The sequence below is a fragment of the Coregonus clupeaformis genome, chromosome 19 (assembly GCF_020615455.1).
Source record: "Coregonus clupeaformis isolate EN_2021a chromosome 19, ASM2061545v1, whole genome shotgun sequence".
In the NCBI taxonomy this organism is placed as follows: domain Eukaryota; kingdom Metazoa; phylum Chordata; class Actinopteri; order Salmoniformes; family Salmonidae; genus Coregonus; species Coregonus clupeaformis.
The window spans coordinates 55,668,152-55,686,663 of NC_059210.1; the positions used below are offsets into that span (position 1 = coordinate 55,668,152).

Here is an 18,512-nt window from a genome sequence, read left to right on the forward strand (position 1 = left end):
TGTCACTTGTTAAATCCACTTCAATCAGTGTAGATGAAGGGGAGGAGACAGGTTAAATAACGATTTTTAAGCCTTGAGACAATTGAGACATGGATTGTGTATGTGTGCCATTCAGTGAGTGAATGGGCAAGACAAATTATTTTAGTGCCTTTGAACAGGGTATGGTAGTAGGTGCCAGGCACACCGGTTTGAGTGTGTCAAGAACTGCAACGGTGCTAGGTTTTTCACGCTCAACAGTTTCCCGTGTGTATCAAGAATGGTCCACCACCCAAATGACATCCAGCCAACTTGACACAACTGTGGGAAGCATTGAGTCAACATTGGCCAGCATCCCTGTGGAACGCTTTCGACACCTTGTAGAGTCCATGCCCCGATGAATTGAAGCTGTTCTGTGGGCAAAAGTGGGGGGTGCAACTCAATATTACGAAGGTGTTGCTAATATTTTGTATACTCAGTGGTAATACACATTGTAAGTTGCCTTTTATCCACTTTCAGGCTTTGTCAAAAGTTGGGAAATGAATACTCAGTTGTTGATTGACTGGGGTAATGACTAATGGGGCTGAGTTTTCACCGTAATCGTCAGTGCCGGTGCTAAAGAATGGATAGAGTTTCTGATTGAAAGTGTAATCGGTGAAAGAGTAGATATGAGACCTGTTATCCACATCATAGAAGGAGACCTGGCCTTGTTCATAATCAACATAAACCCCTATCTTCTGGGGCTTCTGACTAAGAGAGAGGAGGACAGCAGGGTTGTCAGCAGCTACATATTTATCCCCATCCCTTAGACATATAGCCAGGTATCCATGGCCAGGGCTCAGGGTGACAACCCCACTCTTCCTGTTGATGGACTCTACGGCCACTCCTAAATCCAACCTAGTCTTACCTTTCACCTGCACCTCATAGTAGAATCTCCCTGAGGAGAAGGCCTCCTTTCCTAGGACATTAACAACTAAATTAAACCTTTCAGGGCTATCTGTGACATTTTGCCGGAGATCTCCAATTCTCACTTGTTTCCCATCTGCAGAGACGATGAGGTACGGATGTGCTGTATCAGGGTCCAGAGTCACATTCACTGCACACTTCTTAATCCTTCCCAACTCAGCAGTAGACAGCCTGTTCTCTTCGCTATTGAGTGCTTTCCTCATCTTGTTCACACCTCTCCTCACAGCCCCCACACTGGGATCACTGTGAATGCTGACCTCAGACCAGTCGATGGTGGCCGGTGGGGTACACAGGGATGGGAACATCTGTAGAAGGTGAAGGTGGTCCTCAGTGTGTGAGAGCTGCTCCAGTTGAGTGCTTCTCTCCTGTAGTTTAAAGATTTCATGTGTTAGCTCTAGAATGTGCTCTGTAGCCCGGGTTGTTGCTGCTTTCTGCTTCTTTTCAATCTCCTCAATGACTTCTACGTAGGTCTTCTCAACAAGCCGTGCCATTTCAGTCAGGAACAGCACAGTGTCCTCTTTCTCCCTCTCCACATTGTTCTTTATTAATTTTGCAGAGTGTGCTATCTCCTTCATCTTCTTTCGTCGTTCCTGGATCATCAGCTGCATTTCCGCCCGCACTTTCTTGAAGTCTGTCTCTCCACACTCATCCCTTGTGTGGACGTAGTGGTGAATGACCTGGTCCTTGTCCTTACAGAATGGATACTGACCAGTTTGGCTGCTTCCACAGGTGTGTCTGTCTTGTTTCATACTGTACTCATACTCCAGGTCTTCCTCCTCCTCATCATCAATCTCAATATCTTCTTCGTCCAGAGTAGCGGTGCGTGCCAGGCACACAAATAACACCAGGTACAACAGGCTGGCATTCAGGGCCCTCCCTATCCACTTGTTGTTTGGCGACATAGCTGGAAACAATACAACACAGTCAGTTATTTTTTATTTTGTTTTGTTTCAGTTTTGTTTTGTTTCCATTTAGTTTATTTCAGTTTAGCTTAGTTTCAGTTCAGTCTATGTAAAACATGAATGGAAATTCCCATTCAAGAACTGAAACTTGAATGACTGGTGCAGATCAGATGTACAGATAAAGCCAGCATTGGTCACAGGGATTCTCGGGGTAAAACCTTTGGTTGGCATAGTCTGCCAGTCAGTGACTCATGCATTGTTAAACTGAAAACAAAACAATGATAGAGATACGTATATTTGCCTCTAAAATATCTTTGCTATTTACGTTTAAAAAAGTTAAAAAGAATACAAAATAACTTTCAAACACCCATATATTCTGACACTAATAGAGAGTCCTTTGCCTCCCTTTGATATTTTATACTGAACAAAAATATAAACGCAACATGTAAAGTGTTGGTCCCAGAAATTTTCCATATGCACAAAAAGCTTATTTTTCTCAACATGTCTGCACAAATTGTTAGTTAGCATTTCTCCTTTGCCAAGATAATCCATCCAGTGGTGGAAAAAGTACCCAATTTTCATTTTCATAGAAAATGACTCAAGTAAAAGTGAAAGTCACCCAGTAAAATGCTACTTGAGTAAAAGCCTAAAAGTATTTGATTTAAAATATACTTACGTATCAAAAGTAAATGTAATTGCTAAAATATACTTAACTATCAAAAGTAAAAGTATAAATAATTTCAAATTCCTCATATTAAGCAAACCAGACGGCACGATTTTCTTGTTTCTTAAATTTACAGATAGCCAGGGGCACACTCCAACATTAAGGCATAATTTACAAACGAAGGATTTGTGTTTAGTGAGTCCGCCAGATCAGATGCAGTAGGGATGACCAGGGATTTTCTCTTGATAAGTGTGTGAATTGGACCAGTTCCCTATCCTGCTAAGCATTAAAGATGTAACGAGTACATTTGGGTGTCAGGGAAAATGTATGGAGTACATTATTTTCTTTAGGAATGTAGTGGAGTAAAAGTAAAATTTGTCCAAAATATAAATACTAAAGTAAAGGTCAGATACCCCAAAAAACTACTAGAGTAGTACTTTAAAGTATTTTTACTTAAGTACTTTACACCAGTGAATCCATCCACCTGACAGGTGTGGTATATGAAGAAGCTGATTAATCAGCATGATTATTACACAGGTGCACCTTGTGCTGGGGACAATAAAAGGCCACTCTAAAATGTGCGGTTGTGTCACACAACATAATGCCACAGATGTCTCAAGTTTTGAGGGAGCGTGCAATTGGCATGCTGACTGCAGGAATGTCCACCAAAGCTGTTGCCAGAGAATATTAATGTTAATTTCTCTACCAAAAGCCGCCTCCAATGTGGTTTTAGATAATTTGGCAGTACGTCCAACTGGCCTCACAACCGCAGACCACGTGTAACCACGCCAGCCCAGGACCTCCACATCCGGCTTCTTCACTTGCAAGATTGTCTGATTGTCTGGGCCTGGCTCCCAAGTTGGTGGGCCTATGCGCCCCTGCCCAGTCATGTGAAATCCATAGATTAGGGCCTAATGAATTTATTTCAATTGACTGATTTCCTCTTAAATGAACTGTAACTAAGTAAAATCGTTGAAATTGTTTCATGTTGCTTTTATATTTTTGTTCAGTATATACACTACCATTCAAAAGTTTGGGGTCACTTAGAAATGTCCTTGTTTTCCATGAAAACATACATTAAATGAGTTTGAATAGGAAATATAGCAAAATGAATAGGAAATGTGGTCAATGACAAGGTTAGAAATAATGATTTTTAATTGAAATAATAATTGTGTCCTTCAAACTTTGCTTTGGTCAAAGAATCCTCCATTTGCAGCAATTACAGCCTTGCAGACCTTTGGCATTCTAGTTGTCAATTTGTTGAGGTAATCTGAAGAGATTTCACCCCATGCTTCCTGAAGCACCTCTCACAAGTTGGATTGGCTTGATGGGCACTTCTTACGTAACATACGGTCAAGCTGCTCCCACAACAGCTCAATAGGTTTGAGATCCGGTGACTGTGCTGGCCACTCCATTATAGACAGAATACCAGCTGACTGCTTCTTCCCTAAATAGTTATTGCATAGTTTGGAGCTGTGCTTTGGGTCATTGTCCTGTTGTAGGAGGAAATTGGCTCCAATCAAGTGCCGTCCACAGGGTATGGCATGGCGTTGCAAAATGGAGTGATAGCCTTCCTTCTTCAAGATCCCTTTTACCCTGTACAAATATCCCACTTTACCACCACCAAAGCACCCCCAGACCATCACATTGCCTCCACCATGCTTGATAGATGGCATCAAGCACTCCTCCAGAATCTTTTCATTTGGTCTGAGTCTCACAAATGTTCTTCTTTGTGATCCGAACACCTCAAACTTCGATTCGTATGTCCATAACACTTTCTTCCAATCTTCCTCTGTCCAGTGTCTGTGTTCTTTTGCCAATCTTAATATTTTCTTTTTATTGGCCAGTCTGAGATATGGCTTTTTCTTTGCAACTCTGCCTAGAAGGTCAGCATCCCGGAGTCGCCTCTTCACTGTTGATGTTGAGACTAGTGTTTTGCGGGTACTATTTCATGAAGCTGCCAGTTGAGGACCTCAAAGTAGACACTCTAATGTATTTGTCCTCTTGCTCAGTTGTGCACCGGGGCCTCCCACTCCTCTTTCTATTCTGTTTAGAGCCAGTTTGCGCTGTTCTGTGAATGGAGTAGTACACAGCGTTGTACGAGATCTTCAGTTTCTTGGCAATTTCTCGCATGGAATAGCCTTCATTTCTCAGAACAAGAATAGACTGACGAGTTTCAGAAGAAAGTTATTTGTTTCTGGCCATTTTGAGCCTGTAATCGAACCCACAATTGCTGATGCTCCAGATACTCAACTAGTCTCAAGAAGGCCATTTTTATTGCTTCTTTAATCAGCACAACAGTTTTCAGCTGTGCTAACATAATTGCAAAAGGGTTTTCTAATGATCAATTAGCCTTTTAAAATGATAAACTTGGATTAGCAAACACAACGTGCCATTGGAACACAGGACTGATGGTTGCTGATAATGGGCCTCTGTACGCCTATGTAGTGTGATGTCACGAGAGGCTGTGTCCTGGAGGGACGTTACATCCCCCTGAGGTGGCTGCAAACCCAGACAGCTATGGCTCCATCTGCTGGTATGGTCGGGAACTCCACCCCTCTATGGCCAATCTTCCCACGCAGCTGAAACAAATGAGGAGCTGATGAGCTGAAGGTTTGGGAAGGGAAGAGACACAGTCTCCAACCTGGGCTCTCGGGAGGACAAGAGTGCTGCACGTCCACTTCCATGAGGAATATAAGGATTTGGAGATACTTACCTTTGGGAAATACTCACCTTTGGATATATGCACCTGTGGAAATACGTGTGGGACATTTGGAAGGACGTTTTGCTGGGTTGGCCACTAGCTGCAACGTGGAATACAGTAAGACTGGGGAAAAGTTATTTGAGCGAGGGAGAGTTATGATTTTGGATGTGGAAGAGACATCCCTGAACTGTTAACCCTTAAAGAGCCACCAGAGAACAGAATTGTGTTATACTTTCGTTAGTTTCCCAAGACCTTTAATAAAATCCTTGTTTTGTTTGAACCTTGTCTCCTTGCACTACTTGAGCAATCCCGCTGAAAGCTGTGTAGCCTCTCGTGACATCACAGATGGTGGAGAATACAGGCACGCCAAGCGTTAATAGTGCATGTCAGAGGAGGATACCGAAGGTTTGATCACCCAGTTTTCCAAGTTGGCCGTAGGCTCCCCGCCGACTGAAATGGAGGACATATTGAAAGCCCTTGTTGCTGGCCAGCAAGCCCAGATGCAAGCAAACGTGGCTCTCTTGGAGGAGCAAAAGAAAGCCAACCTTCTGAAGGCAGAGGAATTGCAGTTGCAGAGACAGAGGGTTGTCCAAAATACCCGCCCAATAAAGGCAAGTGACTTTATATCTAAGATGGGAGCTACCGATGACATTGAGGCATACCTGCATGCATTTGAGGCCACGGCCACTAGGGAAGCCTGGCCCAAGCAATAGTGGGTTGGCCTGTTAGCCCCTTTCTAACCGGGGAATCGCTGAGTGCTGTCCGGGACCTGGGCCCTGACCAGGTTACTGACTATGATGCCCTGAAGTCTGAGATCCTCAGCAGATATGGACTCACAAAGTTTGGTATGGCCCAGCGCTTTCACAGCTGGACCTTCCAACCAGACCAACCTCCTCGGGCGCAGATGCATGAACTTGTCCGAATCGCAAGGAAATGGCTGGATCCGCAGAGGAATACAGCAGCGGCGGTGGTGGAGGCCGTTATGGTGGATCGTTACTCACGCGCCCTGCCTTATGAGGCAAAACGGTTCATCAGTCAACAGGCCTTGACCACGGCTGATCTGACCGTGGAAGCTGTGGAAAAGTACCAGGCCACAGCGGAGATGCTGAATGCTTCCCGAAAAGACCCCCAGGAGTGCGGCCCCCACCACAAATGGGAAGAACCCGTCCAAAGGACCCCAAGGTCTCGAACCCAGCCACGTCAGGACTTATCCCGGCTCCAGGGGGAGCCAGAAACCAGGCGGGTCCAAGAAGAGTACACCAGGAGGGGGAAACTCGACAGTGTTACCGGTGTGGGGAGATGGGACATATCTCCTGGCAGTGTGGGAAACCAGCCGAGGAACCTATGCCCACTGCGGAGTCCTCCAGCTCAGCACCCACACACCGTTTTGCCTCGCTCTTGGGAGTCGTAGATGGCGGCCCAGATCGACCCCCCACCTGCCCGGTAACTGTGAATCACCATGATGTGGAGGCCTTACTGGATTCTGGTAGCCGGGCCACCCTGGTGCGTAAGGATTTGGTGGGCCCAACGTGTCTGACCCCGGGAAAGTCCTCCCAGTTTCCTGTGTCCATGGGGACACCAGAGAATACCCCATTACTGAACTTACAATGACCAGCACACGGGGAACCATACACACGACGGCGGGGGTGGTTGATTCCCTCCCCGTCCCTGTCCTAATTGGACGAGACTGCCCAGCCTTTTACCCACTCTGGAGAGAGTCTCAGGAGAGGATAACCCGAGTACCTCGGAAACGGAGAGGCAAGACTCATGCTGGGAAGGCTCCGGTGCAATCCTCCCGAATTACTCACTCCCGCCCGGGCTCTGATAGGGATGGCAGGTGCCCAGACCGACACAGAGACGGAGCTACAGAATCTGGACAAAGAACTGTCTGGTCTGAAGGGGACCGCTGAGAGGTATCGTTTGTTAAAGCAACAGTTAGACATGAAGACAGAAGAGTTAGATATCCTCCAGGCTAAACTCCAACAGAGCTCCTTCCCTAAGCAACAGGAGGAGCTGGAGAGGCTGCGCAGGACCATCGAGGAGTGTGAGGAGACCCTGCGCAGTAGTAAGGAGGTCCAGAAGAAGGCAGAGGAGAAGTACAAGGTGTTGAGAACAAGATGAAGAATGCGGAGGCAGAGAGAGAGAAGGAACTGAAAGCTGCTCAACAGAAGCTAAACTCTGCTAAAACCAAGGCTGATGCGTTCAGTAAGAAACTCAAGGAGAGACAACAGGAGGCTGAGTCCCTGGTCCTAGAGTTGGAGGAGTTGGAAGAGAGAGCAGTCTGGCAAGCACCACGGCAATGCGGACGCCCTCTCCCGGCGTGATGCCTTCTTCGCTGCCTTTACCCGACGAGGACGTCGGTCCCGAGGAGGGGGATGTGATGTCACGAGAGGCTGTGTCCTGGAGGGACGTTACATCCCCCTGAGGTGGCTGCAAACCCAGACAGCTATGGCTCCATCTGCTGGTATGGTCGGGAACTCCACCCCTCTATGGCCAATCTTCCCACGCAGCTGAAACAAATGAGGAGCTGATGAGCTGAAGGTTTGGGAAGGGAAGAGACACAGTCTCCAACCTGGGCTCTCGGGAGGACAAGAGTGCTGCACGTCCACTTCCATGAGGAATATAAGGATTTGGAGATACTTACCTTTGGGAAATACTCACCTTTGGATATATGCACCTGTGGAAATACGTGTGGGACATTTGGAAGGACGTTTTGCTGGGTTGGCCACTAGCTGCAACGTGGAATACAGTAAGACTGGGGAAAAGTTATTTGAGCGAGGGAGAGTTATGATTTTGGATGTGGAAGAGACATCCCTGAACTGTTAACCCTTAAAGAGCCACCAGAGAACAGAATTGTGTTATACTTTCGTTAGTTTCCCAAGACCTTTAATAAAATCCTTGTTTTGTTTGAACCTTGTCTCCTTGCACTACTTGAGCAATCCCGCTGAAAGCTGTGTAGCCTCTCGTGACATCACAGTAGATATTCCATTAAAAATCAGTTGTTTCCAGCTACAATAGCCATTTACAACATTAACAATGTCTACACTGCATTTCTGATCAATTTTATGTTATTTTAATGGACAAAAAAATTGATTTTCTTTCAAAAACAAGGACATTTCTAAGTGACCCCAAACTTTTGAACGGTAGTGTATATTTATACTCCGGACTCTGACATTGCTCGTCCTAATATTTCTAAATTCCATTATTTAACTTTTTAGATTTGTGTGTATTGTTGTGTATTATTAGATATTACTGCACTGTTGGAGCTGGGAACACAAGCATTTTGCTACACCCACAATAACATCTGCTTAATATGTGTATGTGACCAATAACATTTGATTTGATTACCCAAAATGCACTCTATTGCTGGAATGACCCAGTAACTTAATAAACAGCTGGAATGACGTAATCACTTAATAAACACCAACCACATACAAACACAATAATGTGTACAAGAGCCCAAATAGTTTAATCTATCCTGGGGCATATTAGTAGGATACTACAATAAAATAACATTTGTGCTGTATAATGTACTGCAGAACTGCCACAGGTTTCTGTTATCTAAAAAAGATAGTGATGTCTAATCTACGGCTGTGGCGGTCATTATAAATTTTGTCAGCTGGTGAATGTCAAGCAAATAACTGCCAGTCTCACGGTAATTGACCATTAATGAACATAAACACATTTAGCATCTCCTTGCTTCCATGCATAGCCTACAAGCCATTGATGCAGACCTTTGGAACATATACATTTTAAAAAGTCTATTAAATCCATGTAATATAGCCTACACCATCACAATAAATCCAAAAGGTTAACAAAGAAACAGGTCCTCCGATGCTTAATTTATAGTTATTTTTGCAACTTTATTTGTGATACAAGCATTAGGCTATATGTTTTGATTTGTAATACATTGTAAGGCTGCATGATTTGACTCTAATGATGATTTGAAAAAAGTCGCTTGAAATGCATGAGCTCTGCTTTGTTTTTTGCGCAGGCTGTGTGGCCTAGTGCCCCCTAAAAATATCCATGCCGTTTGCGGCCAGTGGCCATTGTGCCCTTGGCTGGGAGTGCTGCGTTGTGCCCTTCTCCCATAGTGCTGTGCGCTCCGAAGCACATCTCACTCACATGGCTCTCCATCATGTGATCGGGTCTTTCTCACAGCCTACACGTGAAGACCGACACATCCGGGACGCAACTGCGCGCGTCCGTATCCAATTCCGAGGTGCATATTGAAGATATTGGAAGAACTGTCCACGTTTACTTTTCGTCAGCTAACAAGATGAGTAGGCCTAACGAACAGCAAAAGCACTAGCATATGTCAATCTACTATCCCATACTACAAAAGTTGACCTATTCTGTGCGAGAAATAAATATTCCAAACATAGTCTGGGACAGTTGTGGGATGTGATAGATTCCAAATTAATACAACCACTAGCATCAAAAAAACTGTCGCAACACATCAGAACATTTAGCTGTAAATGTTGATAAACTAGTAGGCTATTTCTTCACATTATAAGCGCAGCAATGCGCACATGGCAGTAGGCTATAAGCACAAATGTTCCATTAGCGGGAAAACACCAATATCAAAAGTGACCGCAAATGTGATTATACATGTAATGCTTTTATTATAATGGTGCATTGTTATGGTGAAGATTATCTTCCCCAAACTTGAAACTCACGCACTGATAATGTACAATGCCTTTGGAAAGTATTCAGACCCCTTTACTTTTTTCACATTTTGTTAAGTTACAGCCTTATTCTAAAATTGATTTTTTTAAACATCCACAGCAATCTACACACAATACCCCATAATGACGAAGTGAGAACAGGTTTTAAGAAATTTGTGCAAATGTATTAAAAATTAAAAACAGAAATAACTTATTTACATAAGTATTCAGGACCTTTGCAATGAGACTCGAAATTGAGCTCAGGTGCATCCTGTTTCCATTGATCATCCTTGAGATGTTTTTACAACTTGACTGGAGTCCACCTGTGGTAAATTCAATTGATTGGACGTGATTTGGAAAGGCACACACCTGTATATATAAGGTCCCACAGTTGACAGTGCATGTCAGAGCAAAAACCAAGTGATGAGGTCGAAGGAATTGTCTGTAGAGCTCCGAGACAGGATTGTGTTGAGGCACAGATCTGGGGAAGGGTACCAAAACATTTCTGCAGTATTGAAGGTCCCCAAGAACACAGTGCCCTCCATCATTCTCAAATGGAAGAAGTTTGGAACCACCAAGCCTCTTCCTAGCCCGGCCAAACTGAGCAATCTGGGGAGAAGGGCCTTGGTCAGGGAGGTGACCAAGAACCCGATGGTCACTGACAGAGCTCTAGAGTTCCTCTGTGGAGATGGGAGAACTTTCCAGAAGGACAACCATCTCTGCAGCACTCCACCAATCAGGCCTTTATGGTAGAGTGGCCAGACGGAAGCCACTCCTCAGTAAAAGGCACATGACAGCCCGCTTGGAGTTTGCCAAAAGGCACCTAAAGACTCTCAGACCATGAGAAACAAGATTCTGTGGTCTGATGAAACCAAGATTGAACACTTTGGCCTGAATACCAAGCGTCACGTCTGAAGGAAACCTGGCACCATCCCTACGGTGAAGCATGGTGGTGGCAGCGTCATGCTGTGGGGATGTTTTTCAGCGGCAGGGACTGGGAGACTAGTCAGGATCGAGGGAAAGATGAACGGAGCAAAGTACAGAGAGATCCTTGATGAAAACCTGTTCCAGAGCATTCAGGACCTCAGTCTGGGGCGAAGGTTCACCTTCCAACAGGACAACGACCCTAAGCACACAGCCAAGACAACGCAGGAGTGGCTTCGGGACAAGTCTCTGAATGTCCTTGAGTGACCCAGCCAGCCTGGACTTGAACCCGATCGAACATCTCTGGAGAGACCTGAAAATAGCTGTGCAGCAACGCTCCCCATCCAACCTGACAGAGCTTGAGAGGATCTGCAGAGAAGAATGGGAGAAACTCCCCAAATACATGTGTGCCAAACTTTAGTGTCATACCCAAGAAGACTCGAGGATGTAATCGCTGCCAAAGGTTCTTCAACAAAGTACTGAGTAAAGGGTCTGAATACTCATGTAAATGTGATATTTCAGTTTTTTAAATTGTGATACAAACCTTATCAAAACACATAGGCCTATGGGCTAGGTGACTATGATTCAAAAAAGTCGCAAAAAAAAGGCATTGTTTCTTGCCTTATGCTGGGCATCATTCACAAGTGATAATATATAATTCACAAGTGATAGGCTAATATTGTCACCCATCAGACTATTCTTGATTTAATCTTGTCTTTACATATACTAAATAATATATGTGTGAAATTTGTTTTTATTTAGAATGGACCATTATCATGCACCTGTCTCAAAACAGGGGCAGGGGAAAAAATACATGTCATCTTTGCACTTAAATAGCGACTGGAGGATGCTTTTTTCCGTGATTAATTTTCATGCCAGCCAGGTAGGCTATACTCCTGTTGTAAAGAGAAGCAATGTGCTTAATATTAGGAAAGTTGAGAAAGTAATATAGTAGTGCTAGCCTATAGAAAGCTGATAGGATCCTCCTCTTTTTAATAAAGGCCATCACTCTGTTTCCTCATGCAATTGCATAGCCTATAGAAATGTTGCGCAACATGATGTCATGGGCTCTCATGAAGTGTTTGATTAGATTTTCGATAACATTTGCATTGATGTCAGAGTCATTAGAGGGACAATAGAGTGCTGAGTACCAGGCAGTTAGCAAGTTTGGTAGGCTACTGATGACCATCAGCAGAATCAGAGCCTAATTACTGTGACTAAACAGTAATGTGGAATTTGACTGCTGTCATGACTTGTGACGGCCGGTGTGACGGTAATACGGTCACCATAACAGCCCTAGTCCAATCTATACTTACAGTCTATATATTACTTTTATATCTAAGCGTTAAGAAATGTCCCCATGGTAAATAAACCTGTTCACTCACCTGATTGTGTGTTTGTCTAGTAGTGTTTCTGAATAACTATCTTCCTTCACTTCAGTGAAAGTCACTTGAGAGGGGATTACTTTATATAGCCTACAGTACCTGGCCAGGATAGTTTCACTTTACTGTATTACCCTGAAGTCAGTTACCGTAGCTACCAGCATAAAATATGTATTTCCTCCTCCTCCCCTTCTCCTAAACCACTATTACATAATATCAACTTGAGGTAACTTAAGTTCAATGTTAACTTTGCCGTAGCAGTGCACATTCTATCATGTTGGCTACAATAAAACACCCTAATTTGATTTGATTCATAAAACCACTTGTTCAGTGAACTAAATCAGTTTTTCACACCGAAATTCATATTATTTCTGACTGTCCTGCCCATTGTTTCCAGCCCAGCCAGTATATAGGATAGGGATGGGCAACTGATTTTGTTAGTGACTCTTACTCAGATATCATATTAAAAAACGGCAAACATTTCTCTACGCCCCATGGAAAAATGTGTAGAATTGCAGGAAATTAACTCAAAAACGTAAAAGTGTTCTCTCCGCTGTCAAGAGGGTGCCACAAATGTTTTTTGGGGGGGCAACAAAATTTCACTTAGGGCCCCCTAAAGGCTAGGGCCGGCTCTGACTGCATGTGTGGGTATGGATGTGGGTACGCAGACCCGCAAGCCACTGCGGCCCCCTCATGATGAGTTCAGATTTTTGGTGGCCCCCACCCCCATCCCTGATATATGACATGAGCCCTCTGTAGCTCAGTTGGTAGAGCATGGCATTTGCAACGCCAGGGTTGTGGGTTCTAAAAAACTAACTGTAAGTCGCTCTGGATAAGAGCGTCTGCTAAATGACTAAAATGTAAATGAATCACTGGCTTAATGGAGAGCTGGAGACAGAGGAGAGGGACACATATCTCTCCATGCAGACACACACACATTGAATTACCATTGGGCTGCCTGGAGTTTACTAGAGAGGTCCTCTGTGGAAGAGTAATACGGCCCAGGCACACCTGTGGTTCTTAACAGTTTGATGGATGGATGGAAGATGAGCGGCTGTCACAGCTTGAGGGAATCTGGTTAAGGGACATACGGTACACTGGGAGTGGGAAGGCGACATTAGGACATTAGTGGTTAATGTGAGACTACTCTGCACTGGGCTGTATGAAGATTTTTGAGCTCTCAGAGCAGAGACTGATTTAAAGTGAGCCCACAGGCACATACTTACCACCCAGTGTTCAAGTAATTTCATGTAAGACCAGCTGTAGTTACTAGAGTATCTTAGCCGTTATGCCTTATTACTGTGGAGAATATTATAATCTTTGTTCTATTGTGCTTTTACCAATGGCAATAGTCCTTTATCTGAAACCTTCTAAGAACAAAGGCTGTAGGCAACAGTTAGAGGAGATGAGAAGATGTAGGAGGTGGGTGTCTCTCTCTTTCTCTCTCTCTCTCTCTCTCTCTCTCTCTCTCTCTCTCTCTCTCTCTCTCTCTCTCTCTCTCTCTCTCTCTCTCTCTCTCTCTCGCTTGGAGTGAATGAAGCTAGGGTGATGGAAGGGGTCCAAGAGCCCATGCAGTCTGCAACTGCATCATGCTGATGAGTCAGGACAGTGGCAGAGAGACCTTACAGGGCATCTTGCATAGGGCTGTGGCGGTCACAACATTTTGTCAGCCTGTGATTGTCAAGCAAATAACTGTCGGACTCATGGTAATTGAAGTTAATTAACATAAACACATTTAGCATCTCCTGGCTTCCACACATAGCCTACAAGCCACTGATACATACCTTTGCAACATCTACATAAAAAAAAGTCTAATAAATCAATGTAATATATTCTACACTTTCACAATAAATCCATTATTTATTTTAGACAAGTCTAAAGAAGCATGACATGAAGAAAATGTGGTCTATTTCTGAAGAACAGAATAGCATACTCTGAGTTGTCTTTATGTTAGGTCCTGATCTGGCTATGCCATATGTCTGTGGGCTACACTAGTTCATTTAGCAGACAAGATTTGCTTAGAATTCCTTGGCATTATTTTATAGTATAAAGAATACAATTGAACAAAGCTGAATAAAATAGAAAGGATATTTTCTCCAAACGATTTGAGGGTTGTGTGTACATGTGGCTATTCTGTGTTGAGCGGTTATAAAATAAATATGTACTACTATATGCTTAAATTAAAGTTATTCATGTAACTTTAGTTGTTCTACAAACGTTGGGCTGTATGTTTACATTTTTAATACATTCTAAGGTTGCATGATGCGACTCTAATGATGATTTGAAAAAAGCAGCTTGAAATGCATGAGCTCTGCTTTGTTTTTTGCGCAGGCTGTACACACTTTATCAGTCTCTCATTCACAATTTGACAAGCACTTGATAATGCCTCGAATTTCACGGCGACATCCCCTTTGTGTGGTCATAATGCCCCTAAAACAATCCATGCCTTTTGCGGCCAGTGACCGTTGTGCCCTTGGCCCAGAGTGCTGCTTTGTGCCCTTCTCCCTGAGTGCTGCGCGCACCGAAGCACATCTCACTCACATGGCTCTCCATCATGTGATTGGGTCTTTCTCACAGGCTACAAGTGAAGGCCGACACATCCGGGACGCAAATGCGCGCGTCCGTATCCAATTCCGAGGTGCATATTGAAGATATTGGAAGAACTGTCCATGTTTACTTTTTGTCAGCCAACAAGATGAGTAGGCCTAACGAACAGCAAAAGCACTAGCCTATGTCAATCTACTATCCCCCATAGTACAAAAGTTGACCTATTCTATTTTGTGCGAGAAATAAATATTCCAAACATAGTCTGGGACAGTTGTGGGATGCGATAGATCCCAAATTAATACAACCACTAGCATCAAAAAACCTTTTTTACGCGATGTGGCTGACGCAACAGATCAAAACGTTTAGCTTTAAATGTTGATAAACGAGTAGGCTATTTCTTCACATTATAAGCGCAGCAATGCGCACATGGCAGTAGGCTATAAGCACAAATGTTCCATTAGCGGGAAAACGCCATTATCAAAAGTGACCGCAAATGTGATTATGCATGTAATGCTTTTATTATAAAGGTGCATTTTTATAGTGAAGATTATCTTCCCCAAACTTGAAACTCACGCGCTGATTATGTACAGTGCCTTTGGAAAGTATTCAGAACCCTTGACTTTTTCCACATTTTGTTATGTTAAAGCCTTATTCAAAACATTTGTTTTCTATCTAAGCGTTAAGAAATGTCCCCTTGGTAAATAAACCTGTTCACTCACCTGATTGTGTGTTTGTCTAGTAGTGTTTCTGAATAACTATCTTCCTTCACTTCAATGAAAGTCACTTGAGAGGGGATTACTTTATATAGCCTACAGTACCTGGCCAGGATAGTTTCACTTTACTGTATTACCCTGAAGTCAGTTACCGTAGCTACCAGCATAAAATATGTATTTCCTCCTCCTCCCCTTCTCCTAAAGCACTATTACATAATATCAACTTGAGGTAACTTAAGTTAAATGTTAACTTTGCCGTAGCAGTGCACAATCTATCATGTTGGCTACAATAAAACACCCTAATTTGATTTGATTCATAAAACCACTTGTTCAGTGAACTAAATCCATTTTTCATATTCATATTAATTCTGACTGTCCTGCCCATTGTCTCCAGCCCAGCCATTATATAGGATAGGGATGGGCAACTGATTTTGTTAGTCACTCTTACTCAGGTATCATATTAAAAAACTGCAAACATTTCTCTCCACCCTATGACAAAATGTGTAGAATTAAACAAACTTGCTTTAAAACTGCAACATTTTCTCTAAGCCCCTTGGGAAAATGTGTAGAATTGCAGGAAATTAACTCAAAAACTTCAAAGTTTTCTCTTCGCTGTCAAGAGGGTGCCACAAATGTTTTTTTGGGGGGCAACAAAAATTCACTTAGGGCCCCCAAAGGCTAGGGCCGGCTCTGACTGCATGTGTGGGTATGGATGTGGGTACACAGACCTGCAAGCCACTGCGGCCCCCTCATGATGATTTCAGATTTTTGGTGGCCCCCACCCCCATCCCTGATATAGGACATGAGGCTTCTGAGGCCCTAAGGAATCACTGGCTTAATGGAGAGCTGGAGACAGAGGAGAGGGACACATATCTCTCCATGCAGACACACACACATTGAATTACCATTGGGCTGCCTGGAGTTTACTAGAGAGGTCCTCTGTGGAAGAGTAATACGGCCCAGGCACACCTGTGGTTCTTAACAGTTTGATGGATGGATGGAAGATGAGCGGCTGTCACAGCTTGAGGGAATCTGGTTAAGGGACATACGGTACACTGGGAGTGGGAAGGCGACATTAGGACATTAGTGGTTAATGTGAGACTACTCTGCACTGGGCTGTATGAAGATTTTTGAGCTCTCAGAGCAGAGACTGATTTAAAGTGAGCCCACAGGCACATACTTACCACCCAGTGTTCAAGTAATTTCATGTAAGACCAGCTGTAGTTACTAGAGTATCTTAGCCGTTATGCCTTATTACTGTGGAGAATATTATAATCTTTGTTCTATTGTGCTTTTACCAATGGCAATAGTCCTTTATCTGAAACCTTCTAAGAACAAAGGCTGTAGGCAACAGTTAGAGGAGATGAGAAGATGTAGGAGGAGGGTCTCTCTCTCTCTCACTCACTCACTCACTCACTCACTCACTCACTCACTCACTCACTCACTCACTCACTTGAGTGACTGAAGCTTGAATAATGGAAGGGGTCCAAGAGCCCATGCAGTCTGCCATCGCATCATGCTGATTAGTCAGGACAGTGGCAGAGTGGCCTTACAGGGCATCTTGCATCAAAGCCTCTCTTTTCCTCTCCTCCTTTCAGCCCACTTCGTCTCTGTGTTCTGGCCTTTTGGTGCAGTTATCACTCTGCTGAGCCAACCGTCCCCAACCGTCCCCAACCGTCCCCTCTAGGGCATATAACCCAGCTGAGAGAGCTGGTAAAATCTGTTATAAATGATGTGTTAGTAAATACTGTAAAAATACTTATTTCTCTTCCTTCTCTCTGTATTTTTCTCTCTTATTATATGAATATAGTTACTATGACACTAGCACTCCTATCCATCTGGGTTATGCTGCCATTTTGAACCAGTTCTTGTATAATAGATTTTATCTCAGTAAGACCGTAAGGTTAGATGAGATGCAATCCTTATCCTACCTGCTGACTTGTTTGTCACATATGTGATGTGTGGAAGAGTTAATGCCACTCCACTCAATAATCTCACACAGGGCAGTGAGCTGTTAGGGGCCAGTTTGCAAACCATCTCTTCTCAGCTGGAGAGGAGAAGAAAGGAGAGGAGAGATGAGGAGAGGAGAGATGAGGAGAAGAGAAATGAGGAGAGGAGATATGAGGAGAGGAGAGATGAGATGAGGAGACGAGAGAGAAGGAGGGGAGAGGAGAGATGAGATGAGGAGAGGAGATATGAGGAGAGGAGATATGAGGAGAGGAGAGATGAGGAGAAGAGAAATGAGGAGAGGAGATATGAGGAGAGGAGAGATGAGATGAGGAGACGAGAGAGAAGGAGAGGAGAGGAGAGATGAGATGAGGAGAGGAGATATGAGGAGAGGAGAGAGAATGAGAGGAGAAATGAGGAGAGGAGAGAGATGGAGAGGAGAGATGAGGAGTGATGAGAAGGAGAGGAGAGGAGAGAGAAGGAGAGGAGAGGAGAGAGAAGGAGAGGAGAGGAGAGAGAAGGAGAGGAGAGGAGAGAGAAGGAGAGGAGAGAGAAGGAGAGGAGAGAGAAGGAGAGGAGAGATGAGGAGAGAAGAGATGAGGAGAGGAGAGATGTTGAGAGAGAATGAGAGGAGAAATGAGGAGAGGAGAGAGATGGAGAGGAGAGATGAGGAGTGATGAGAAGGAGAGGAGAGGAGAGAGAAGGAGAGGAGAGGAGAGAGAAGGAGAGGAGAGGAGAGAGAAGGAGAGGAGAGGAGAGAGAAGGAGAGGAGAGAGAATGAGAGGAGAGATGAGGAGAGAAGAGATGAGGAGAGGAGAGATGTTGAGAGAGAATGAGAGGAGAGATGAGGAGATATGAGGAGAGGAGAGATGAGGAGATGAGAGATGAGGAGAGGAGAGAGAAGGATAGGAGAGATGAGGAGAGAGAAGGAGAGGAGAGATGAGGAGAGATGAGGAGAGGAGAGAGAAGGATAGGAGAGATGAGGAGAGGAGAGAGAAGGAGAGAAGAGATGAGGAGAGGAGAGATGAGGAGAGAGAAGGACAGGAGAGGAGAGATGAGGAGAGAGAAGGAGAGGAGAGAGAATGAGAGGAGAGGAGAGAGAAGGAGGGGAGAGAGAAGG

At 44.1% G+C, this 18,512-nt stretch overlaps 2 protein-coding genes across 6 annotated transcripts in view; one reads left to right on the top strand and one right to left on the bottom strand.

Annotated features, from left to right (window-relative positions):
* The window catches only part of LOC121532292 (protein bicaudal D homolog 1-like), a 105,844-nt gene that overhangs the window by 28,403 nt on the left and 58,929 nt on the right, over nt 1-18,512 (top strand). The window lies entirely within an intron of this gene.
* On the bottom strand, nt 401-12,277 carry LOC121532293 (pyrin-like). Its single transcript, XM_041838152.1, has 2 exons — nt 12,189-12,277; nt 401-1,846 (listed from the first exon to the last, which is right to left on the bottom strand). The coding sequence occupies exon 2, from the start codon at nt 1,842-1,844 to the stop codon at nt 492-494; it is 1,353 nt and encodes a 450-aa protein (XP_041694086.1). The 5' UTR covers nt 1,845-1,846; nt 12,189-12,277; the 3' UTR covers nt 401-491.